Source organism: Mandrillus leucophaeus, unplaced genomic scaffold, assembly GCF_000951045.1.
Source record: "Mandrillus leucophaeus isolate KB7577 unplaced genomic scaffold, Mleu.le_1.0 Scaffold1421, whole genome shotgun sequence".
Taxonomy (NCBI): domain Eukaryota; kingdom Metazoa; phylum Chordata; class Mammalia; order Primates; family Cercopithecidae; genus Mandrillus; species Mandrillus leucophaeus.
The window spans coordinates 305,647-328,626 of NW_012101390.1; the positions used below are offsets into that span (position 1 = coordinate 305,647).

Genomic DNA, 22,980 nt, shown 5'->3' on the forward strand with positions numbered 1-22,980 from the left:
AGATGCATGCTGTTTTAGAATACTTAAGAAGTGAACACCTGTACAACCACTGTCTAACTCAACAGCTATAACATTGTGGGTACTCCAGAAACCTGTCATGAACTTATTTCTAATTTCTAATTTCAACCTTTTCTTTTCCACTTTACTTCCACTATCCGTAATCTTACTTTTAAAAATGACTTTATTATATGTATAACAAAATACAGTTTAGTTTTGCTGTTTTTGAACTTTATATGAATGGAATCATGATTTTTCTTTGTGGCTTCTTGCTTGTTAATTTAACATTAGGTTTGTGAGATGTGTACAGGTTGTTGCATGTAATTGTAGTTCATTCTGTTTCATTGTTGTATGGTATTCCTTTGTATGAATACAGCACAATGTATTCATTCTATTGTAAGATAGACCTTCAGGTTGTTTCCAGTTCTGTTTTTACAGAGCAGTGTTTCTATGAACATGCTTTAACAATTATCCTGGTGCATTAATATATATTTCTTTAACATATATGTCTAACAGTAGAAATAGTACATCGTGTGTCTGTGCATCATCAAATTTATAGTCTAATGCCAAACTTTTCTCCAAAGAGTTTGTACCATTTTATACTCCTACCTGAAGTGTAAAAGATTCCTTGTGCTTCATTATTCTTGTCAAACTTTGTATTTTGAGACTTTAAATTTCTTTTGTCAATCAATGAGTGTGTGGTGAGAGCTTATTTTCTAATTTCTAATTTCTAAATTTCTAATTTTCATTATAATGATTATTAATGAGGCAAACACTTTTTCTTATGGTTAATGACAATTTGACCTTCGTTTTTTTGTGAAATGTCTTTTTAAGTCCTTTGTCCATTTTTTCTATTGGATTTTCTCTCTTTTTCTTATGGTGTTGTAGGAATTCTTTGGATAATGTTTCTTTATCAGATATACGTCTAACATTATGTACCATGTGACAAACATTTACCATTATGTACTTGTTATTTACTCATTTTCTTGTATCTTTTAATGAACAGAGATCTGAATTTTAATGTAGTCTGTTTTAAGAGTTGCTTCCTTTATAGGTTATCACTTTGTGTAAGTTTAAGAAATATTCTCTTACTCTATGAAGAAGTTCATTTCTATTGTACAGGCTTTATCATTTTGCCTTTTATATTTAGATCTTCAACCCATCTATAATACATTTTTGTATGCTATGGGAAAGGTTACAATTTAATTTTGTATAAATTTTGAAAATAGCAAATTGTCCTACAACCATTTATTGAAAAGCCTGTATTTGCCAGAAAGTCTTTGGTGCTACTTTAGTCACAAATCAATTGTCTTATAAACGTATACCTGTTTCTGAACTCTCTATTCAATGCCATTTGTTTGTGTCTTCTGGCACCAATACCCTCTGTGCTAATTAATTTTTAAAAAATAGTCTTTTTTCTATTTCTCTGAAAAAGGTCATTGGTATTTTGGTAGGGATTTCATTAAATCTGTAGATCACTTTGGGTAGTATGGAGATTGAAAAACATTAATTCTTTCCATTTATGAACATGAGATATCTTTCCATTTATTTGTGTTTTCTTCAGTGTTTTTCATCAGTGTTTTATAGTTTTCAGTATATAGGTCTTTTACCTCCTTGGCTAAATTTACAACCAATATATTATTTTTGTTGCTGTTATAAATGGGATTGTTTTCTTGATTTTTCTTTTTAGATAGTTTGTTCATGGTATGTAGAAAGGCTCCTGATTTCTCTAAGGGTGGTTTGTATCCTTCAACTTTACTGAGTTTGTTAATCAGCTTTGAATAGGCTTTTTTTGTGGTGGAGTTTGTAGGGTTTCCACATATAAAAATCATGTCATCAGTAACTAGAGACAAATTCACCTCTTCCTTTCCATTGAGAATGTTTTTTAATTCTTTCTCTTGCTTAATTACTCTGGCTAGAAATTCGTTTACTCAGCTGAAAAGAAGTGGCAAGGGTGGGCATCCATGTCTTGTTTCTGATATTAGAAGAAAAACTTTTAACTTTTTGCTGTTGAGAATGATGTTAGCTGCAGGTTTGGCATCTATGGCCTTTATCGAGGGTTTTTTTTTTTTTTTTGTAATCATGAGAGTGTTGAATTTTGTCAAATCCTTTTTCTAAATTGATTGAGATGATCATATGGATTTTACCCTTCGCTTTGTTAATATGGAGTATCATAAATTTTTGATTTGCATGTGTTAAACCCTTTGCATTCTAGACATAAATCCCAGTTGATCATGGTAAATGATTCTTTTAATGTGTTGTTGAATTTGCTTTGCTAATGTTTTGTTGAATGGTTTTGAATCTATATTTATCAGGGATATTGGCCTGTAATTTTCTTTGTGTGTGTGTGTGTCTTGTCTAGCTTTGGTATTAAAGTATTGAAAAAAATCCTTAAATTTGTATGATACTACAAAAGATCCAGAATAGCCAAAATAATCTTGAGCAAAAAGAACAAATGTGAAGGCATCACACTCCTTGATTCAAAGTTTATTATAAAGCAATTGTAATCAAAACAATATGGTACTGGCATAAAAAGAGACACATCAGCCAATGGAACAGGATAGGAAGCCCAGAAATAAGCCCATATATTTATGGTCCTTTGATTTTTGACAAAGGTGCCAAGAACATGCAGTGGGGAAAGGATAGTCTCTTTAATAAAGAGTGTTGGGAAAACTGAATAGCCACATGCCAAAGAATGAAATTGGACTATCATCTCACACCATATTAAAAAATCAGCCCCAATAGATTAGAGACTTAAACGTAAGACCTGCAACTATAAAACAACTAGAAGAAAACATGAGAAAAAGCTCTATGACATTGGTCTGGGCAATAATTTTTTGTCTATGACCCCAAAAGCACGGGCAACAAAAGCAAAAATAGACAAGATGCCATCAAATTAAAAAGCTTCTGCACAGCAAAGGAAACAACACAGTAAAGAGACAACCCCCTTTATAGTAGAATGATTTATAATCCTTTGGGTATATACCCAGTAATGGGATTGCTGAGTCAAATGATATTTCTAGTTCTGGATCCTTCAGGAATCGCCACACTGTCTTCCACAATGGTTGAACTAATTTACACTCCCACAAACAATGTAAAAGCATTCCTATTTCTCCACATCCTCTACAGCATCTGTTGTTTCCTGACTTTTTAATGATCGTCATTCTAACTGGTGTGAGATGGTATCTCACTGTGGTTTTGATTTGCATTCCTCTAATAACCAGTGATGATTAGCTTTTTCATATATGTTTGTTGGCTGCATAAACGTTTTCTTTTGAGAAGTGTCTGTTAATATCCTTTGCCCACTTTTTGATGGGGTTGTAAATCTGTTTAAGTTCTTTGTAGATTCTGGGTATTAGCCCTTTGTCAGATGGATAGATTGCACATGTATATTTATTGCAGCACTCTTCACAATAGCAAAGACTTGGAACCAACCCAAATGCCCATCAATGATAGACTGGATAAAAAAAATGTGGCACATATATACCATGGAATACTATGCAGCCATAAAAAATGATAAGTTCATGTCCTTTGCAGGGACATGGAAGATGCTGGAAACCATCATTTTCAGCAAACTAACACAAGAACAGAAAACCAAGCACCACATATTCTCACTCATAAGTGGGAGCTGAACAATGAGAACATGTGGACACAGGTAGGGGAACATCACACACCAGGGCCTGTTGGTGGGTAGGGGGCTAGGGGAGGGATAGTATTAGGAGAAATACCTAACGTAGATGACAGTTTGATGGGTGCAGCAAACCACCATGGCACCTATGTAACAAACCTGCATGTTCTGCACATGTACCTCAGAACTTAAAGTATATATAATAAAAAAGAAACAAGTGTCAATATGACTAAATAAATGCTTAAATATATTTAAAAGAGACAACCCCCTGAATGAGAGAAAATATTTACAAACCATGTATCTGATAAGAGGTTAGTATCCAAAATACGTAAGGAACTCAAACAACTCAATAGCAAGAAAATAAATAACTGGATCAAAAAGTGGGCAAAGAACATGAACAGACATTTCTCAAAAGAACATATACAAATGGCAAACAAGTACATGAAAAAAATGCTCAGCATCACTACTCTTCAGGGAAATGCAAATTAAAAGCACAATCAGTATCTTAGCTGATTTTGTGTTTCTATAAAGGAATACCTGAGGCTGGATAATTCGTAAAGAAAAGAGGTTTATTTAGCTCACAGTTCTGTAGGCCGTGCAAGAAGCATGGTGTCAGCATCCACTGGCTGCTGGTCAGGGACTTTTGTTGTGCCGAAATGTGACAGAGAAAGTCAAAGGGGAAGCCGGAATGTGCAAAAGGAGATCAAATCTGAGTGGTGTCCTAGCTTTATAACAATTCACTCTGGTGGGAACTAATCTATTTCCCCAAGAACCAATCCAGACTTGAGAGATAAAGAATTCATTCACTACTGCTAGAACAGCACTAAGTCATTAATGAGGGTCTGCCCCCATGACCCAAACATCTTTCACTAGACCCCCACCTCCCAGCACTGCCACACTGGGCATCAAATTTCAATATAAGCTTGATGGGGCTAGACAAACCATATTCACATCATAGCAATGATATATCAGCTCACACCTGTAAGACAGGTTTTTATAAAAAAGGTGAAAAATAAGTGCTGGCAATGATACAGAGAAAAGGGAACTCTTGTACATTGTTGGTGGGAATGTAAATTACTAGAGCCATTATCAAAAACGATACAGAAGTTCCTCAAAAAAATAAGAATAGAACTACCATATGATCCAGTAACCTCACTTGTGGGTATATACCCCAAAAGAAGGAGATCAGTATATTGAAGAGATATCTGCACTCCCATGTTTATTGCAGCACTGTTCACAATAGCCAGGATTTTGTAGCAAACTAAGTGTCCATCAACAGATGAATAGATAAAGAAAATGTGGTATATATACACAATGGAATACTATTTGGCCCTAATGAAGAAGGAAATCTTGCCATTTGTGACAATATAGATGAACCTGAAGGATATTGTGCTAAGTGAAATAAGCCAGGAACAGAAAGACCAATAGCACATTCTCTTTTATGTGAAATCTAGAAAAGTTGAACTCATAGAAGCAGAGAGTAGAATGATACTTACCAGAGATTGGGTGGGGTAGAGAGAAAGGAATGGAAAGTTGTTGATCCTGGAAGCCATCATTCTTAGCAAACTATCACAAGAACAGAAAACCAAACACCGCATGTTCTCACTCATAGGTGGGAACTGAACAATGAGATCACTTGGACTCAGGAAGGGGAATATCACACACTGGGGCCTATCATGGGGAGGGGGGAGGGGGGAGGGATTGCATTGGGAGTTATACGTGATGTAAATGACGAGTCGATGGGTGCTGACGAGTTGATGGGTGCAGCACAGCAACATGGCACAAGTATACATATGTAACAAACCTGCACGTTATGCACATGTACCCTACAACTTAAAGTATAATAATAATAAATAAATTTAAAAAAAAGGGTACAATGTTTCAAATAGACAGGAGGAATAGGTTTTGAGATCTATCACATAGCAGGGCAACTGTAGTCAGTAATAATGTATTCTATATTTCAAAATGAGGGAGTAAATTTCAAATGTCTTACCATAAAAAGATGATAGGTAAGCAAAGTGATCGATACATTAATCATCTTGATTTAATCATTCTACATGTATACATATATCAAAACATCACATTTAAATACAAAAATTAGCCAGGCGTGGTGGTGGGCGCCTATAATCCCAGCTACTCAGGAGGCTGAAGCACGAGACTCGCTTGAACCTGGGAGGCAGAGGTTGCAGTGAGCCTAGATCGCGGCACTGCACTCCAGCCTGGGTGACAGAGCAAGACTCCATCTCAAAAATAAAAAAAAAAATCACATTGTACCCCATAAATGTATACAATGATTTGTCAATTAAAAATAATATCAGTCCTGATATTTGGTAAAGTCCTTTTGCCTTATTCTTCAAAACTTCAAGAGGCTATTATTTGCTTTGCATTTCCATATAAATTTTAGAATTCACTTGTCAAGTTTTATCGCCCCATCAAAAAATAAGCCCAAAGAAAAGGAAGATGATAGTAAATATCTATTATGCTATTTTCTATTTCAAAAATTTATGGTCATATTCTAATTATCTTCTTTCTTTTGGGGCTTATTTTAATCTTATTCTTTCTGATTGAACTAGGTGCTTAGCTCATGACATTTTATTTTTTATCTTTTTAATATATGTATTTAAGGCTTCATGGTTTTTCTTAAGTACCGTGTAAGCTGTATGCCATAATTTTTATAGTAATTTTGTTACTGTACAGTTAATGTGTATTTTGATTTTATTTCACCATGAGTTATTTAGAAGTGTGTTTCTTAATTTTCAACCACTTATCAATGTTATCATTATCATGTAATTACTAATTTCTACCTTAATTGCATGTGGTAGGATAATATATCCTGTATTATTTTAATCATTGAAATTTGTTGTGATTTTCTTTATAGCCTTGTACATTTTTGTAAATATACCTAGTGAGGTTTTTTAAATGTGTATTTTCTTTTGCCATCGATGGGTATGGTATTCTCCATATTTCCATGAGGTCAGGTTTGTTATTCAATCTTGTTCAACTCTTCTATATCTGTCCTAACTTCTTTAATCTCTCTAATATGTTAATTTATGAAAGCGATATGGTATGATGAGAGACATTTATGTTTTTTTTGTAGTTTTGTTAATTTTTGCTTTATATATTTTGAATCTTCATTATTAGGTGTATAGAAATTTATTATATCTCCCTGGTAAGTTGAACCTTTTTTCTCATTATTTCTAGTAAAACTTTTCACATAAAAGTCTTTATTTCTTGTTATTATAGATGATTTTTTGGTTAATAATTACATAACATATATACTGTCAACTTTTCTGTTTTCTTATGTTTTAGATACGACTCATAAACAATATGTAGTTAACTTAGTTTTAATAACTTTTAATCTTATCTGATAACTTTTTTATTTGCACTGGAGCCTTTAGTTCCTTTACATGTAAAACACTGTGGAGGCCGGGCGTGGTGGCTCACGCCTGTAATCCCAGCACTTTGGGAGGCGGAGGTGGGCGGATCACGAGGTCAGGAGATGGAGATCATCCTGGCTAACATGGTGAAACCCCGTCTCTACTAAAAAATACAAAAAACTACCTGATGTAAATGACGAGTTGATGGGTGCAGCACACCAACATGGCACAAGTATACATATGTAACAAACCTGCACGTTATGCACATGTACCCTACAACTTAAAGTATAATAATAATAAATAAATTTAAAAAAAAAAAAAAAAAAAAAAAAAAAAAACTAGCCGGGCGTGGTGGCGGCGCCTGTAGTCCCAGCTACTCGGGAGGCTGAGGCAGGAGAATTATGTAAACCCGGGAGGTGGAGCTTGCAGTGAGCCAAGATTCCGCCACTGCACCTCCAGCCTGGGCGGCAGAGCAAAACTCCGTCTCAAAAAAAAAGAAAAAAAAAAATCGCTGATATATCTGGACTTGAAACTATCATCTTCTTTTAATGCTTTCTATTTAGCTTGCCCATTTTATGTTCATTTTCCTTTCTGTGTTTTTGTGTATTTTTTTTTCATTTATTTATTTCATATTTGGATTGATAGCTTTAAAATCATTTTTTCTCCTCTTCTAATATAGAAGACTTACAATCTATTTTTATTTAGATTTAGTGGGTGTTTTAGTAATACACACACTTTACTTTCTAAAGTTTTTGTATCTGTAAGTTGTATTTGATTCTTTAATAAAATCATCTAGCTTATTGTTTAAATGTCCTGTTCTCTGCAGATATTTTAAACTTCTTTTGGTAGAGGTCCTAAAGCTTTTATGTAATATACACCTGATAAATTCAATATCTGAAGTATGGGGATTTGCTTTCTGCTCTAGCTGTTTCTGTTGTTTCTCTCTCATTGTGCCTAGATTCCTTGTTTTAGTGATCTTTCTCTGTATACTGACCAATGTCTCTGAAAAATTATTTATGGGGGTTTCCCAAAGCCTAATACAAAAATGTCATTTTCTAGTGATCGATTTATGTTTGCTTCTGCAGGTCACCTGAGGCACAATTTGCAGGTACTTTTAATTAAATTCATGACTTGAGATTTATTGGATCAAACATTAATGTGGATTTGAGTTGCAAACTTAGGAGAGTAAGAGAGGCCTGCTTGTGGTTTAAATGCTTTTGCAGAGGGATCGTTCTGTCTGTTTTATTTGCCTTAATTTCTCTATGCCCTGTTCAAACTAAAGCAACTCTCTTGCAGTCTCCTGGGGTTTGAAGAAGATATATAGGCTTGCTTCTGATTCATCGATAATCTGAAATCGTAGCATGTGTTTGTGTGTATGTGTGTGCATGCGTGTGGTCAGACTCCACACCGCTTGAAAATTCTAGGCTTCCGTTTATTCACTGCTTGCTCTATGAGGCTGTCAAAACCACAACATGGTTTGGTAGCTCTGTATTTATTTTCTCTTTTCCTTGGATTGCTGTTTTTATTTTTTTATTTTTTAATTTCCTGAGGTTGTTTTTCTTTCTCTCTTATTTAATCATAAAGACATTGAGTAATGGCAATTTATTAATTTATCCATCTGTACAGTTTTGGGTTTATTCTCCCCAAAATAAAGTTTTGCTTTATAGTTTTGCTGCCTTAATTATTCTTGAGATGGTGTTATTTAGAGAACAAATTTCAATTTCTGTTTATTCAGTTGTGTTAATTATGATGTTTGAATCTGTCTTCATGTTTGTCAGCTTAATCATTGCAAACTGAGTGCTGTGTTAATTTACATCAACAACCCAATTTCTTTCATTTATCTTTTATTTATAAGTTTTTATTTTATTTAGTTGGCAGTATTATTATTGAAAGCAGAAGGTTTTATGAGTTATTGCTAATAGTGGAGATGGGTAAAGACTAGCAACTATACTTATATATACCTCACAGAAGAGTACAGTACAAAATATATCATGGAATGACCACATACATTTTTTGCTAGTTCAGCACCTAGATTTCTAAATTACGGTGTTTATGTGACATTGGTTTGTATTTTCCTAACAGTCTTCGGGTATTTTTAGAAGATGAAACATGTGTTGTATAGTACAAGAATGTTTATCTGAATCCATTCTCAATAGCAATGTATATAATCAAATTCCCTTTTAGACATTGGATTCTTGCCTTTTTTCCATTGTTATTGACAACCAAACTTCCTTCCACCCACTGTTTTCTGTTATTCCTGTCTCTTTTAATGAGAATTTTAGAGGTGATATATTTTCAGTTGTGTTAACTCTGAGGCAAGAACCCCAAATTAGAAGTATCCATATAGAAACCCACAAAAATATTGAATAGAAATAGACAGAACTGCAGTGTAATTAGATTGGTAACATTAAATTCAATAAGGAAGAAGGTAGAATGTAGATGATTAAAAAATAGACAGAAGGCAATTAAGCTGTAGTAAACAATTATAAATTACTAGTTCAAGAAACTTGATTGATAAAGGAAAGAAGATAACAGCTAGAAGGAAACATATTGGTAGAATTTCTCTTACAGTGGAAGAAACTTTGTTATGTTTATAGTCTAAGAGAAAGGAGTCATTAGAGAACAAGAGATTTAAGATACAGTCAAGAAAGAGAGTTGATGGAAAGGAAAAAGGTTGATGAGGTCAGGAGCTTAGGTTGAGAGATTATCCTAAGATAGGGAAGGTTCACCTCATTTTCTGAAACAAAAAGAAAAAGTAAGGATAAATATAAAAGTGAGTTAATTTTGTAGGTTGAGACAAGCTGATGCCTTAAACTGGGTTTCACACACGCAGGCTCTGAGATTAGGATTCATATGAAGGTACCTTCTTGGGAAGTGTTTCCAGAAAAAAAATAAATAAAACAGTTTTGGGAAGTGGGGCAAGGAAGTGAGGGTGGCCAAGCAAGGGTAATGTATCAAGCAAAGTACCATGGAAACTATGTGGGTCACACCTCAGTGTTGTCCCTATCAGAGAGCTGTATTATTTGTACTTCTGTATCTCTCAGTCTTAGTTTAGGGCTGCCCTAGTTTGGAAACTCAAATTCTCAGGCAATTCTGATTGTCAATGCGCAGAGGCAAAAGTTAGTTTCAGCGACCTGAGGACAGCTCTAATCCTCAGACAAAGAAATGCAGATGCTGCCTTTTGGGACGGAAGGCTCAATGGAGTCAGGGTGTATGAAACTGGTGAAGAGATCCAAGGGGATATGAATGTGGCACTAATAATTAGCTAGTGTCTAATATGGGTGGTTTGTCTCTTCTGATCATCTTGACTTTTTACTGAAAGAATATACTAGTTTCCTTAAATAGGCAACTTGAGAAGAATGACAAAGGTTTAAAAGATTTGAGAGGAATAGGGAAGAGGACTGGTTTACGACAAATTGAAGGATTATTGAAGAATGCTGGTATTGGAAATAATGGATTTATTGTGGGATTTTCTTCAGCTGCTTTCATCAGTCTACGAGAAAACAGATTCTTTGTGGATTGATCCCAAGTAGGGTTTCTAGGCAAATACAGTGGAAGGTCATATAAACAAGGTGCTGAAAGAGTAGTCCAAGTAAATTACTTTGGATCCAGCCTTGAAATGAAAGGAAGTAACACTAGGCAAGCCCAAGAGCCTGGGTGGCAATGAAAGGATCAAAAGACTAGAACACTAATTTCAAAGAGCAAGTGGAGTAGGAGTAAAAGTTTATAAACTAGAAGAATAACAGAATAAGGTCAAACATCAAATACCATAGTTTAATATTTCTGATATAGGAGCAATTATGCATAAGATACAGGGTGTGATTGAATGGAAGAGAAAATCATAGAGATTGTGCAGATCAAATAACTATGATAGATATATTATATACACAAACAGTGAAATACTGAAAATGATGGAGGGACATGAAAAGCATAAACTTTGGTTATTGTAGCCTTGTAGTATAGTTTGAAGTGGAGTAGTGTGATGCCTCCAACTTTGTTCTTTTTGCTTAGGATTAACTATTTGGGCTCTTTTTTGGTTCCATATTAATTTTAAAACAGTTTTTTTCTAATTATGTGAAGAATATCAGTGGTAGTTTAATGGGAATATAAATTACTTGGGGCAGTATGGCCATTTTTATGGTATTGATTCTTCCTATCCATGAACATGGTACTGGCACAAGAACAGACACATAGACCAATGGAACAGAAAAGAGAACTCAGGAAAAAGACCACACACCTACAATAATCTGATCTTTGACAAACTTGACAAAAACAAGAAATGGGGAAAGGATTTCCTATTTAATAAATAGTGCTGGGAGAACTGGCTAGCCATATGCAGAAAATTGAAACTGGACCCCTTCCTTACACCTTATACAAAAATTAACTCAGGATGGATTAAAGACTTAAATGTAAAACCAAAAACTATAAAATGAAGAAAATTCTAGAAGAAAATCTAGGTAATACCATTCAGGATATAGGCACAGGCAAACATTTCATGACAAAAACATCAAAAGCAATTGCAATAAAAGCAAAAATTGGGCCGAGCGTGGTGGTTCACGCCTGTAATCCCAACACTTTGGGAGACCAAGATGGGCGGATCATGAGGTCAAGAGATCGAGACCATCCTGGCTAACACAGTGAAACCTATCTCTACTAAAAATACAAAAAATTAGCCAGGCGTGGTGGCACGTGCCTGTAGTCCCAGCTACTCAGGAGGCTGAGGCAGGAGAACGCGTGAACCTGGGAGGCAGAGCTTGCAGTGAGTGGAGATCACACCACTGCACTCCAGCCTGGGTGACAGAGCAAGACTCCATCTCAAAAAAAAAAAAAAAATGACAAATGATATCTAATTAAACTAAAGAGCTTCTCCACAACAAAAGAAACTATCATCAGAGTGAACAGACAACCTACAGAATGGGAGAAAATGTTTGCAATCTATCCATCTGACAAAGGTTTACTATATAGAGTCTACAAGGAATCTAAATAAATTTACAAGCAAAAAACCCCATTAAAAAGTGGGCAAAGGACATGAACAGACACTTCTCACAATACATTCATGTGGCCAACAAACATATGAAAAAATGCTCAACATAACTGATCACTAGAGAAATGCAAATGTCCATCAATGATAGACTGGATTAAGAAAATGTGGCACATATATACCACGGAATATTATGCAGCCATAAAAAAGGATGAGTTCATGTCCTTTGTAGTGACATGGATGAAGCTGGAAACCAACATTCTGAGCAAACTATCCCAAGGACAGAAAACCAAATACCGCATGTTCTCACTCATAGGTGAGAGTCGAACAATGAGAACACTTGGACACACGGCAGGGAACATCACATACTGGAGTCTGTTGTGGGGTGGGGAATGGGGGAGGGATAGCATTAGGAGAAATACCTAATGTAAATGACGAGTTGATGGGTGCAGCAGACCAACACGACACATGTTTACATATGTAACAAATCTGCATGTTTTGCACATGTACCCTAGAACTTAAAGCATACTACTAATAAGAAAAGAGAAATGCAAATAAAAACTACTTTGAGATACCATCTTATGCCAGTCAGAATGACGATTACCAAAAAGTCAAGAAACAATAGATGCTGGCGAAGTTGCAGAGGAAAAGGAATACTTTTACACTGCTGATGGGAATGTAATTAGTTCAACCATTGTGGAAGACAGTGTGGCAATTCCTCAAAGATCTAGAAGCAGAAATACCATTTGACCCAGCAATCCCACTTCTGGGTATATACCTAAAGGAATATAAATCACTTTATTATAAAGATACATGCACGTGTATGTTCATTGCACACATTGGGAGGAACAACATACACTGAGGCCTGTCCACAGTGGGTAGGGGGAAGAAGAGCATCAAGAAGAATACCTAATGAATTCTGGGCTTAATACTTAGGTGATGGGCTGATCTGTGCAGCAAACTATCATGGCACATGTTTACCTATGTAACACACCTGCACATCCTGCACATGTACCCTGGAATTAAAAAGTTGAAGAAAAAAATAGTATACAGAAAAGCCACAAAAAGATAAAAGTATGAACTGAGCATAGTTTCCAAATCAATGTGGGGAGGCTACAAGGAGGCAGATATAAGATTGAAAGGCAGAGAGTGATACAGATAGGAGGCATGAACCTCAAGTAAGAAGGACTGTGGTGCACTTGCATAGACAAGGCATGATTTCAATGTGGCATTGAAAAAATGAGATACTTCTCATCTTGTCTCTCAGTTGCATAATATATGGGAGTATGCACATGCCACACTTCAGAGGAAAGTTAATGAAGTAGTGTCTTCAATATAAAGCCCAATTTATTTAAGGCAAAGAGAACGGAAGAGTTTTCCTTTCGGCAACAAAAGCCAAAATTGACAAATGGGATCTAATTAAACTAAAGAGCTTCTGCACAGCAAAAGAAACTACCATCAGAGTGAGCAGGCAACCTACAGAATGGGAGAAAAGTTTTGCAATCTACTCATCTGACAAAGGGCTAATATCCAGAACCTATAAAGAACTCAAATCAAATTTACAAGAAAAAAACAAACAACCCCATCAAAAAGTGGGCCAAGGATATGAACAGACGCTTCTCAAAAGAAGACATTCATACAGCCAACAGACACATAACAAAATGCTCATCATCACTCGCCATCAAAGAAATGCAAATCAAAACCACAATGAGATACCATCTCACACCAGTTAGAATGGTGATCATGAAAAAGTCAGGAAACAACAGGTGCTGGAGAGGATGTGGAGAATAGGAACACTTTTACACTGTTGGTGGGACTGTAAACTAGTTCAACCATTGTGGAAAACAGTGTGACGATTCCTCAAGGATCTAGAACTAGAAGTACCATTTGACCCAGCCATCCCATTACTGGGGATATACCCAAAGGAGTATAAGTCATGCTGCTATAAAGACACATGCACACGTATGTATATTACGGCACTATTCACAATAGCAAAGACTTGGAATCAACCCGATGGACACTGATGTCCATCAGTGACAGACTGGATTAAGAAAATGTGGCACATATACACCATGGAATACTATGCAGCCATAAAAAAGGATGAGTTCATATCCTTTGTAGGGACATGGATGCAGCTGGAAACCATCATTCTCAGCAAACTATCGCAAGAACAGAAAACCAAATACCGCATGTTCTCACTCATAGGTGGGAATTGACCAATGAGATCACTTGGACACAGGAAGGGGAACATCACACACCAGGTCCTATTGTGGGGAGGGAGGAGAGGGGAGGGATAGCATTAGGAGATATACCTAATGTAAATGACGAGTTAATAGGTGCAGCACACCAACATGGCACATGTATACATATGTAACAAACCTGAACGTTGTGCACATGTACCCTAGAACTTAAAGTATAATAATAAAAAAAAAAGTTGAGAGCATAGGAGAACTTGTTTTCCATAAAATGAAGGATTGAAAGGGCATGGGGGAAAGGTTTTAGAAAAGAAGGATAGTCTTGACATTATATCTCTGAGAAGAAAAGGATGCCCAGAGTTGTGTGATCATTAACTCATGAAAAAATTCACTTTTTTTTTTCCTACAAATATTTTATTGAGTAACAGTCATGTGCTAGACTCTACTCTATGGCCCAGAGTTAGAGTTAATTTCCTGAACTAATGAAGCTTATATCCAGTGGGAGAAATGGAAATAAATAAGTACATAATGTAATTTTGGGTAGTCATATATCCCATAAGAAAATGGAATTGGATAAGGAGGCAGAGAGATATATGGGAAAAGCATTTATGATGAGGAAAGAGCAAGTACGAAGTCCCTTAAGGCTGGGTGTTTTCAAGGAATATTAGGAAAACAAGTGTGAACTGGTATGAGTAGGGGAGACCGAAAGTAGAAAGAAGTGAGGTTTCAGAGGTAGCCAGTGGTCAAATAAAGTAGATTCTTATAGGTCACGGCAAGTACTTAGGATTCTGAAAATATCCACTGGGAAAGTTTGAGAAGAGAGTGAATCTGACTTATATATATTTTTTTCTAAAAAACCCTCATTCTGACTACTGTCCAGAGAATGGACTATGAGGGGGCAAGAGTTACAGCAGAGAGAGAGAAGTTAGCCATTCATTGCAGTCATGGGGGTGGTTTTGAACATCTAGGGGGCAATGAAAGTAGTGAGAAGTGATCAGAGTCTGGATCTGTTCCAAAATCAACAAGATAAGCTGATAGTTTGAATATAGGGCATGGAAGAGAGAAATCAAAGTATGGATGTGGATTGGATAGGGATGGCTTTGATATGTAAGAGAAGAGTCCTTGGTCCCATGTTCTTCTTTTTCTTCATTGATTCACTTTTTGGCTGTTTTGTTCACTGCTGTATTCCTAGAACTTAGAATGGTGCCTGGTACATAGATGATACTCCATAAATTTTGAATGAATTAATACTAAGGGTGGATTCAGTGGAGTGATAGATGAAATTACTTGATTAATATAGATAGTATAAGGGAATGGTTGCTGAGGAAGTTGAGATAAAGATAATTATTGAAATGGGTTACCATAAAAGGCAGGCAGAAAAATTGAGAAAGGGTTGGAGGAATATCAGGTCAAGGGATAATTTTTTTTCAAAATGATCGATGATATTGCATTACTTTTATGCTGCAAGGAATGAGCCAGTACAGAATGACAAACTGACAAGTGTGGGAGAGATGAGACAATAACTAAATAATATATTTGACCAGGAGACAGGAAATGGGACCCACGGCACTTGTAGGGGTGCTCACATTAGATAGGAGCAGACACTGCTGGTAACAGGGAAAAGGTTAAAGTATATGGCTGACATTCTGGTAGGTTGGTATAGTTGATATTAGGAAGAAGAGAGTGTCGTCTTTTGATTGCTTGGTAAGATAAGAAGCAAAGCTATTTGAAGAGATTCTGGGAAAAGAGTTATTTCTTCTCCTAGAGAGAAAAGAAAGTAAAATATTAGTTATCTCTGAGAGTGGGAGAGTGAGTTGGTTTGGCAAGTGCAAAAGGATCGTGGGACATTGAAGTATGTTGAAGAAAAATTAAAGAGAGGCCAGTCAGGCATTATGCAGATTTTTCCAGATATATTAAGGTGCTTATTCGTAGATGGAGAGTGGGATTTGACCAAGGTTTATGTTTTTCCAGGCAGGTACAATAGAGTATGAGAGAAACAAGTGTATTCAGGGTGTATACCAGAGAATGATTATACTGATTTTAATTATGGACTATGTATGTTATCCAAGCAGGGTAAGAAAGTAAATGAGAACATGAAGATGATGATGAGCAATTCAAAGATTGTAAGATCAATAGATTAGAAATCCATGGAGTGGGGTGGAGTGGGTGGATGTGGGTAGAAGAATTGACAGTATGAAGGCACTAGATGAAAAATGTTGGAAATATGTGGTCAGAGAATGATTAGAGATCATAAATTTGTAATGACAAGTCTTAGGATATGGCCATGGAAGGGACAACTAGTTTAGGGTAGAACTGAGGCTCATTGGAGGAAAAGAGGTCAAATAATGGACCTGTAGTTTACAGTGACCAAAGTTTACTATATGTCAAGCTTAAGGCTAATGCTATATATGAATTAGATTATTTAATTCTTATAGCAAGAATGGATTAATTAATTCATTATTTGGATTAGAATTTTGAGTCAAATAACCTGCCCGATTTCAAATTTCTATGTGGTATATCCAGAATTGAAACTAAGATGTTTTTGTCTCCAAAACCTTTATGAATGACAGTACTTTGAGGCTAGGTGGAATTAGATGAGCTTAAATGAAACTCTGCTGACAAGTTGTGACAAACAAATGGCAGAGTTGGCTTTGTAGTCTCTGGGTAGCAACACGTGGAATGACTTTGTTCAGGTAAAGTTCTGGCAGACATCCTCATGTCATCCAAACAGGGACATCTGTAAGCATAATGTCAGTATCTGGTGGTTTCTAGGTACTGAAATAAAGAAGTTTTAGGAAATTCCAATAGAATTATTGGTTATATTGGTACCTTGTACATAGCGGGTGCTCAAATGTGATAAAATGAATTTGTCTTTGGACCAGACTTATCAGAAGACTTATACCATTAGCAGGTGTTTAACTAGGCATTTTACATATGTTATCTTATATAATATTTAAAACCTTTACAAGATGGATGTTATCCCCATTTTTTATGGAAGAAGTAGCTCATTAAAGCCTAACACAACTAGTATTTGGTAGTGGCCAGTAAGCTCTCAGTCTTGCAGGTTCCAAAGCCCATCCTACACCTTATCCTTCTTAACCAATTTTCCTCATTTAGGAATGTGACCTAGTTACAATACCATTCATTTATTCACTATTACGTACTGATTATTTGTCAGATATTCTTCTATGCATTGGGCATACATCTTTGAATTAAAAAAAAAAACAAAATCCTCATCCCCATTGAACTTTTCTATGTGAGAAACAAGCAATTTTTCTTCCTTTTACACACAAAGGAAGAAAAATAGGACAGACAACTGCATAGGATCTATGAGGAATGTGTGGAAGGCTTGAAATTTTAGATAGGGTGACCAGGGAAGCCCTCAATGAAAAGATGATGTTTTAATAATGCTATGAAGGAAGTGAGGGAACAAATTATGTGAAAATTGGATGGAAGAACATCCCAGGTAGAGGCGATAGCAGGTACAAAGGCCCTGGTGCAGGAGCATACCTGACATATTTCATGAGCAGCGAAGGAGGCAACAGTGGCTGAAGTGGAGTGTGTGAGACAGGAGGGTAGTAGGGGATAAGACTAGCCAGCTATTTGGAGATCAGATCATGTAGGACCTTGTAGATCATATATTTATTTATTTATTAATTGACAGATAAAATTGCATGGATTTACCATGTACAACATGATGTTTCAAGGTATATACACATTGTGGAATGACAAAATCCAGCTAATTAGCATATGCATTCTCTCTTGTAGTTATAATTTTTATGGTGACACATACAAATGATCAATAGGTATATGATAAAATTCTCAATATCACTAATCTTAAAGGAAATGTAAATCACCTCACACCTGTTAGATTGGGCATTATCAAAAAGACCAATCATGTTAGAGAGGATGTGGAGAAAAGGGACCTTCACACACTGTTGGTGGGAATGCAAATTAGCACAGCCATTATGGAAAACAATATGGAGTTCTCTCAAAAAAAAAAAATTAAAAATAGGGCCAGGCGCAGTGGCTCATGCCTGTAATCCCAGCACTTTGGGAGGTCAAGATGGGCAGATCATGAAGTCAGAGATCGAGACCATCCTGGCTAACATGGTGAGACCCCGTCTCTACTAAAAATTCAAAAAATTAGCTGGGCGTGGTGGCGGGCACCTGTAGTCCCAGCTACTTGGAAGGCTGAGGCAGGAGAATGGCGTGAACCCGGGAGGTGGAGCTTGCAGTGAGCCGAGATCACACCACTGCACTCCAGCCTGGGCAACAGAGCGAGACTCCGTCTCAAAAAAAATAAATAAAAATAGAGTTATATGATTCAGCAATCTCACTACTGGTTATATATCCAAAGGATATTAAATTAGTATGTTGAAGAGATATATGCACTTCCATGTTAATACAGCATTATTCACAATAACCAAGATATGAAATCAACCTAAATGTCTGTTAATGCATTAATGGATAAAGAAAATGTGGTATGTATACACAATGGAGTATTATTCAGCCTTCAAAAAGAGTGAAATATTGTCATTTGTGACAACATGGATGAACCTAGAGTACATTATGTTAAGTGAAATAAGGCATACAGAGAAAGACAGATACCTCATGATGCCACTTATATGTGGAGTAATCTAAAAAAGTGATTTCATAGAAACAGAGAGTAGAATGGTTGTTACCAGGGGCTGGAAGGTGTGGGCTGGTGTGGGTAGATGTTGACTCAAGGATACAAAATTTCAGTTATATAGGAGGAATAAGTTCAAGAGATTTCTTGTACAGCATAGTGACTAGAGTTAATAATATAATGTATTCTCAAAAAATGCTAAGAGAGTGAGGCTTTTGAAATGGGAAGAAATGGGAGGATTTTGAGCAGAGGGAAGAAATTATCTGCCTTAAACACTTTAAAAGTTCCCTCTGCCCACTGTGTAGGGTACAGACTCTAGGGGAGCAAGGACAGAGGCAGCAAAACCAGTTAAGAAGCTTTTACAATGATCTTGACAAGAGATGACAAGCTAGAGTGGTAGCAACAGAGGTAATGATCAGTGGCTTTATTTTGGATATATTTCCTTTTGAATGGAATGCCAGTGAGACTTGTTAATAGATCAGATGTGTGGTATGAACATTAAAGAGGAGTCAAGAATGACATTAGAGTTTCAATCAGAGCAATTGGACGTGCGGAGTCACTATTACTTGAGATGGGAAATACTGCACAGGACCAGGTCTATATACGTGTGTGGGGGTGGATATTTGAACTTCAGATTTGAAAATGTTATGTTTAAGATGCCTCTCAGACATTTAGGTACAGAGCTTTGTGAGAGATATCTTGAACCTAACCCGGGTTTAAGTTTTACTTATGAGTTACAATATGAGTTTAAGATATGTGTTATCTCCTGGAACCCATATCTAGATACAAAAATAGATTTGAGGTAATATCTAGAATGAAGATATTAATTTGCAAGTCATCAACTTATAAATGATATTTTCGTCTATTTGTTTGTTCCTTGTACCTTCCTTTAGCTCTTGAGTAGGGTGAATTTGTCGGTAATCATTTGCTAATTTGACCATGCAAGTAAACGTTATAATGGCCTGAGCACGTGTCATGATTATGTGTTCATGTATCACGGATAATCTCATCTAACACCATGATTATCTGAATTTGCACAAGAGTTGTCTCCTCCTGTTTCACAGCCAATCTGCTCCTACCGAAGGCATCTGCATTTGTGCCATGGTTGGCTGTAAACTCACAGGACTTTTTTTTTTTTTTTTATGTGCTGTACTTATATAAGCATACACTATGGTTGTCTACTTTTGCAGCATAGCCTGGCTTCTTGATTAAAACCAGCATTAGGTTTTACTTTCTGCTCGTATGTCATGGTTGTCTGAATATTTGTATGATGTTCCTTCACTGTAATTTTCATTTTATTCATCGTGGATATGTGCATTATATTTGTGTGTTCGTACATTACAAATAGCTATTTATTCACTATTGTCATCATTACCCCAAGGATATCAATTCTTCACTATGTTCACTTGCAACTATATCTTACCTTTCTGCTACAGTGGAAATTTTTTGACCATGTCGGCCTACTCATGGACCATGACCTTTTCTGTTCCTGCACCATGGTAGTCTACTTCCATAGCACTGTAGTCTGTTCCTAAACTATGTCACTAAATTCCTGTAGTATGGTTTCTATGATACATATATTCTGTGTGCATTTATCATGGTTAAGAATTGATGTACCAAATGCTTCTTCACATGTATCATGTTTGTCTATGCATATACTGTATTTGCCTCCAGCTACATGGATGTGTGATCATTTTTGAAGGCTCTTTGTTTCACTGTCACAGACATGTTATTTAGTTATGATTTCATGTAATGCTGCTGTCTTTTTTATGTATCATAGTATATATCTTAGTTTTCTCTTTCCAAATCGTGGGAATTTAATTGCCATCTATTCTTAGTGTGATAGTTAGCTGCTTACCTACCATGATAATTTGAACATAACCCATAGTGATATAGTAGAATAGCATAGCTGAACACACACTGTGGATCTCTTTGTTTACACAGCATGGCCATCTTCTCCTACACCCAGGATTGTTATTCATGGACTCATGTTTTCTAAGCATGCATCATGACTATGTCTTATGTTCCATGGATTATTTCTACAATTTGAACTTCATATCATAGCCCAAGTGTCTCTGTTCCTGTAGAGTAGTTGTCAATTCATGTATCATGATTATCTGAGCATTAATTCTTGTCATATGATTATACATTAAGGTCTGCTAAAGCACTGTGGATGTTTGAGCATATATCATGGTTACTGCCCTTACCATGGAAGTTACTTGTGCTCGGAGTTGTCTGATCATGCACCATCTTTTCTTACTCATATACTATGGTTTTTGGAACAGTACCATTCCTGTATACTCCTATAAAATGTCCATCAACTCTTTTATTGTTCATGAACCATGGATGTCACAGCTCATGTATTAGGTTGACCATAAGAAATTGCTTTCTTTGGTAAAACCAAAATTTTGAAATATTGGCAATTTCATATGGTGCAATCTAATACTATGATTATCTCTATCTCTAATGTTGACACTTCATCATGTCATAAGTCTATCTTCTCCATTGTTGTAGTTTTTCGTATGCCTATACCAGATTCATGAAAACAGCTTAATATAGATCCAGTGGCTGCTTTTTTGAGGCATGTGGGATGAATTTAAAAGGACTTTTGTTCTTAATCTCTCACCAACCAGAATAGCTCCTTAATGTGCATCTGTTTTACATATTGGTCTCTTGTATAAACTTTCTTGAAAAAAAAAAAACCAGTTATATATCTCTCCATTTTCTCTGAAAATTAATCCACTGATATGACTGAAAAAGGGTATGTTGTTGGGTCAGAGTTAGGTCTCCTTCAAGTTCTCAGTATCTCATATTCAAAGAAGCCACACAAATTAGAGGTAGCAAGTAACCATCACTTTATTCACTGCTTTCTTAACCCCGTGCCTTGGGTAGATCTCCACTGATCCAGAGTTCATAAAACAGCCTTCCTTATAGGGAATTCCAAATTACTAATTCTATCACCAGTATAATTTGCTGACCTCTTAGATATTTCAGTGTCAGGAAGTAGGCTTGGATCTCTCTTTATGTTGTGGCCCCCATCGAAAGGAACAAGTTTGCTTTCAAGTATCTCTTTATGGGGAAATACTGCATTTTTATTCAAGAGCCATGATGTCTCATTATTCAGTATTTTCTCAACCTAATTTAGAGGAAACAGTCTATCCACTTCGGGCCATTTAATCTTTTGGAAAATTGTTTAACTCTATGAAGATGGGAATCAATCCCAAAAATGCTATAAATGACTCCAGGTCTTAATATACTAGGATACTAGGATTCTCTACAATATTACACAGTTAACCAAGGCAAAGGACTTTGTAACACTAAAGATCAAACAGGGGATTGGAGGGAAATAAAATGAAGATGTGAGAGAATATTTTTAAGATCTTGGATTGTAAGAGGTAACCCAAGCTGAGGGGAAGTTCTGTGATTCACCTGATCACATGGGGTGAAGCCAAGGGAAGAGATGTTGCAGTAACCTCAGACTCCTGATTACTGACTTAGGGCTCTTTGCACTACTCCATGCATCCTTTCTTGGATGGGCTCTGGTATATTTAGCAGAAAGTTATATTGGGAGTGATTTTGGTGGCATTGACAAGCTGGGAAAAGGGGACTATTGAATTAAGCACTGAGTAACTAGACACTAGAGAAGTTAAATGACTCTAATGGAGTTTAATAACATCTCTTTCTCTCTTTTTTTACCTCTTTCTCCTCTTGCCCTTTGTTTTCTACTCCCTACCTCTTATCCCTTATCTAAACTGTGACTCTCACAGGTCTCTCCAAGTTTGTGCCTAAGAAGATGATAATCACACAAATGAGTCACTATTACATGACCAGCCTTGGGATTCTTTTCCTGATTAATATTCTGCCTGGAACCACTGGTCAAGGGGAATCAAGACGACAAGAACCTGGGGACTTTGTGAAGCAGGACATTGGCGGGTAAGAACCCCTAACTCTTAGGACGAAAGAAGACAATGATAAATATTTGCCTCAGACCAAAACTTCTGGATTTTCCCCTGGTTGAACCCAAGTACTCTGGTCTCTGATACTTATACATTACATTATATTTAGAAAAAAGGTCATAGGCTCAGACTCTCAAAGTAGAAAGAGATCTCAAAGTTTTTTCTTCTTTTTATTTATTTATTTATTTATTATTATTATTATACTTTAAGTTCTAG

General features: G+C 36.2%; 1 protein-coding gene across 1 annotated transcript in view; it reads left to right on the top strand.

Annotated features, from left to right (window-relative positions):
- Positions 1–22,980, top strand: part of GABRA3 (gamma-aminobutyric acid (GABA) A receptor, alpha 3) — a 302,277-nt gene that overhangs the window by 77,993 nt on the left and 201,304 nt on the right. Inside the window, exon 2 of the mRNA XM_011974177.1 lies at positions 22,576–22,741. Coding sequence (XP_011829567.1) covers positions 22,602–22,741 — 140 coding nt within the window. The 5' untranslated portion in view covers positions 22,576–22,601. The remainder of the gene's footprint in view (positions 1–22,575; positions 22,742–22,980) is intronic.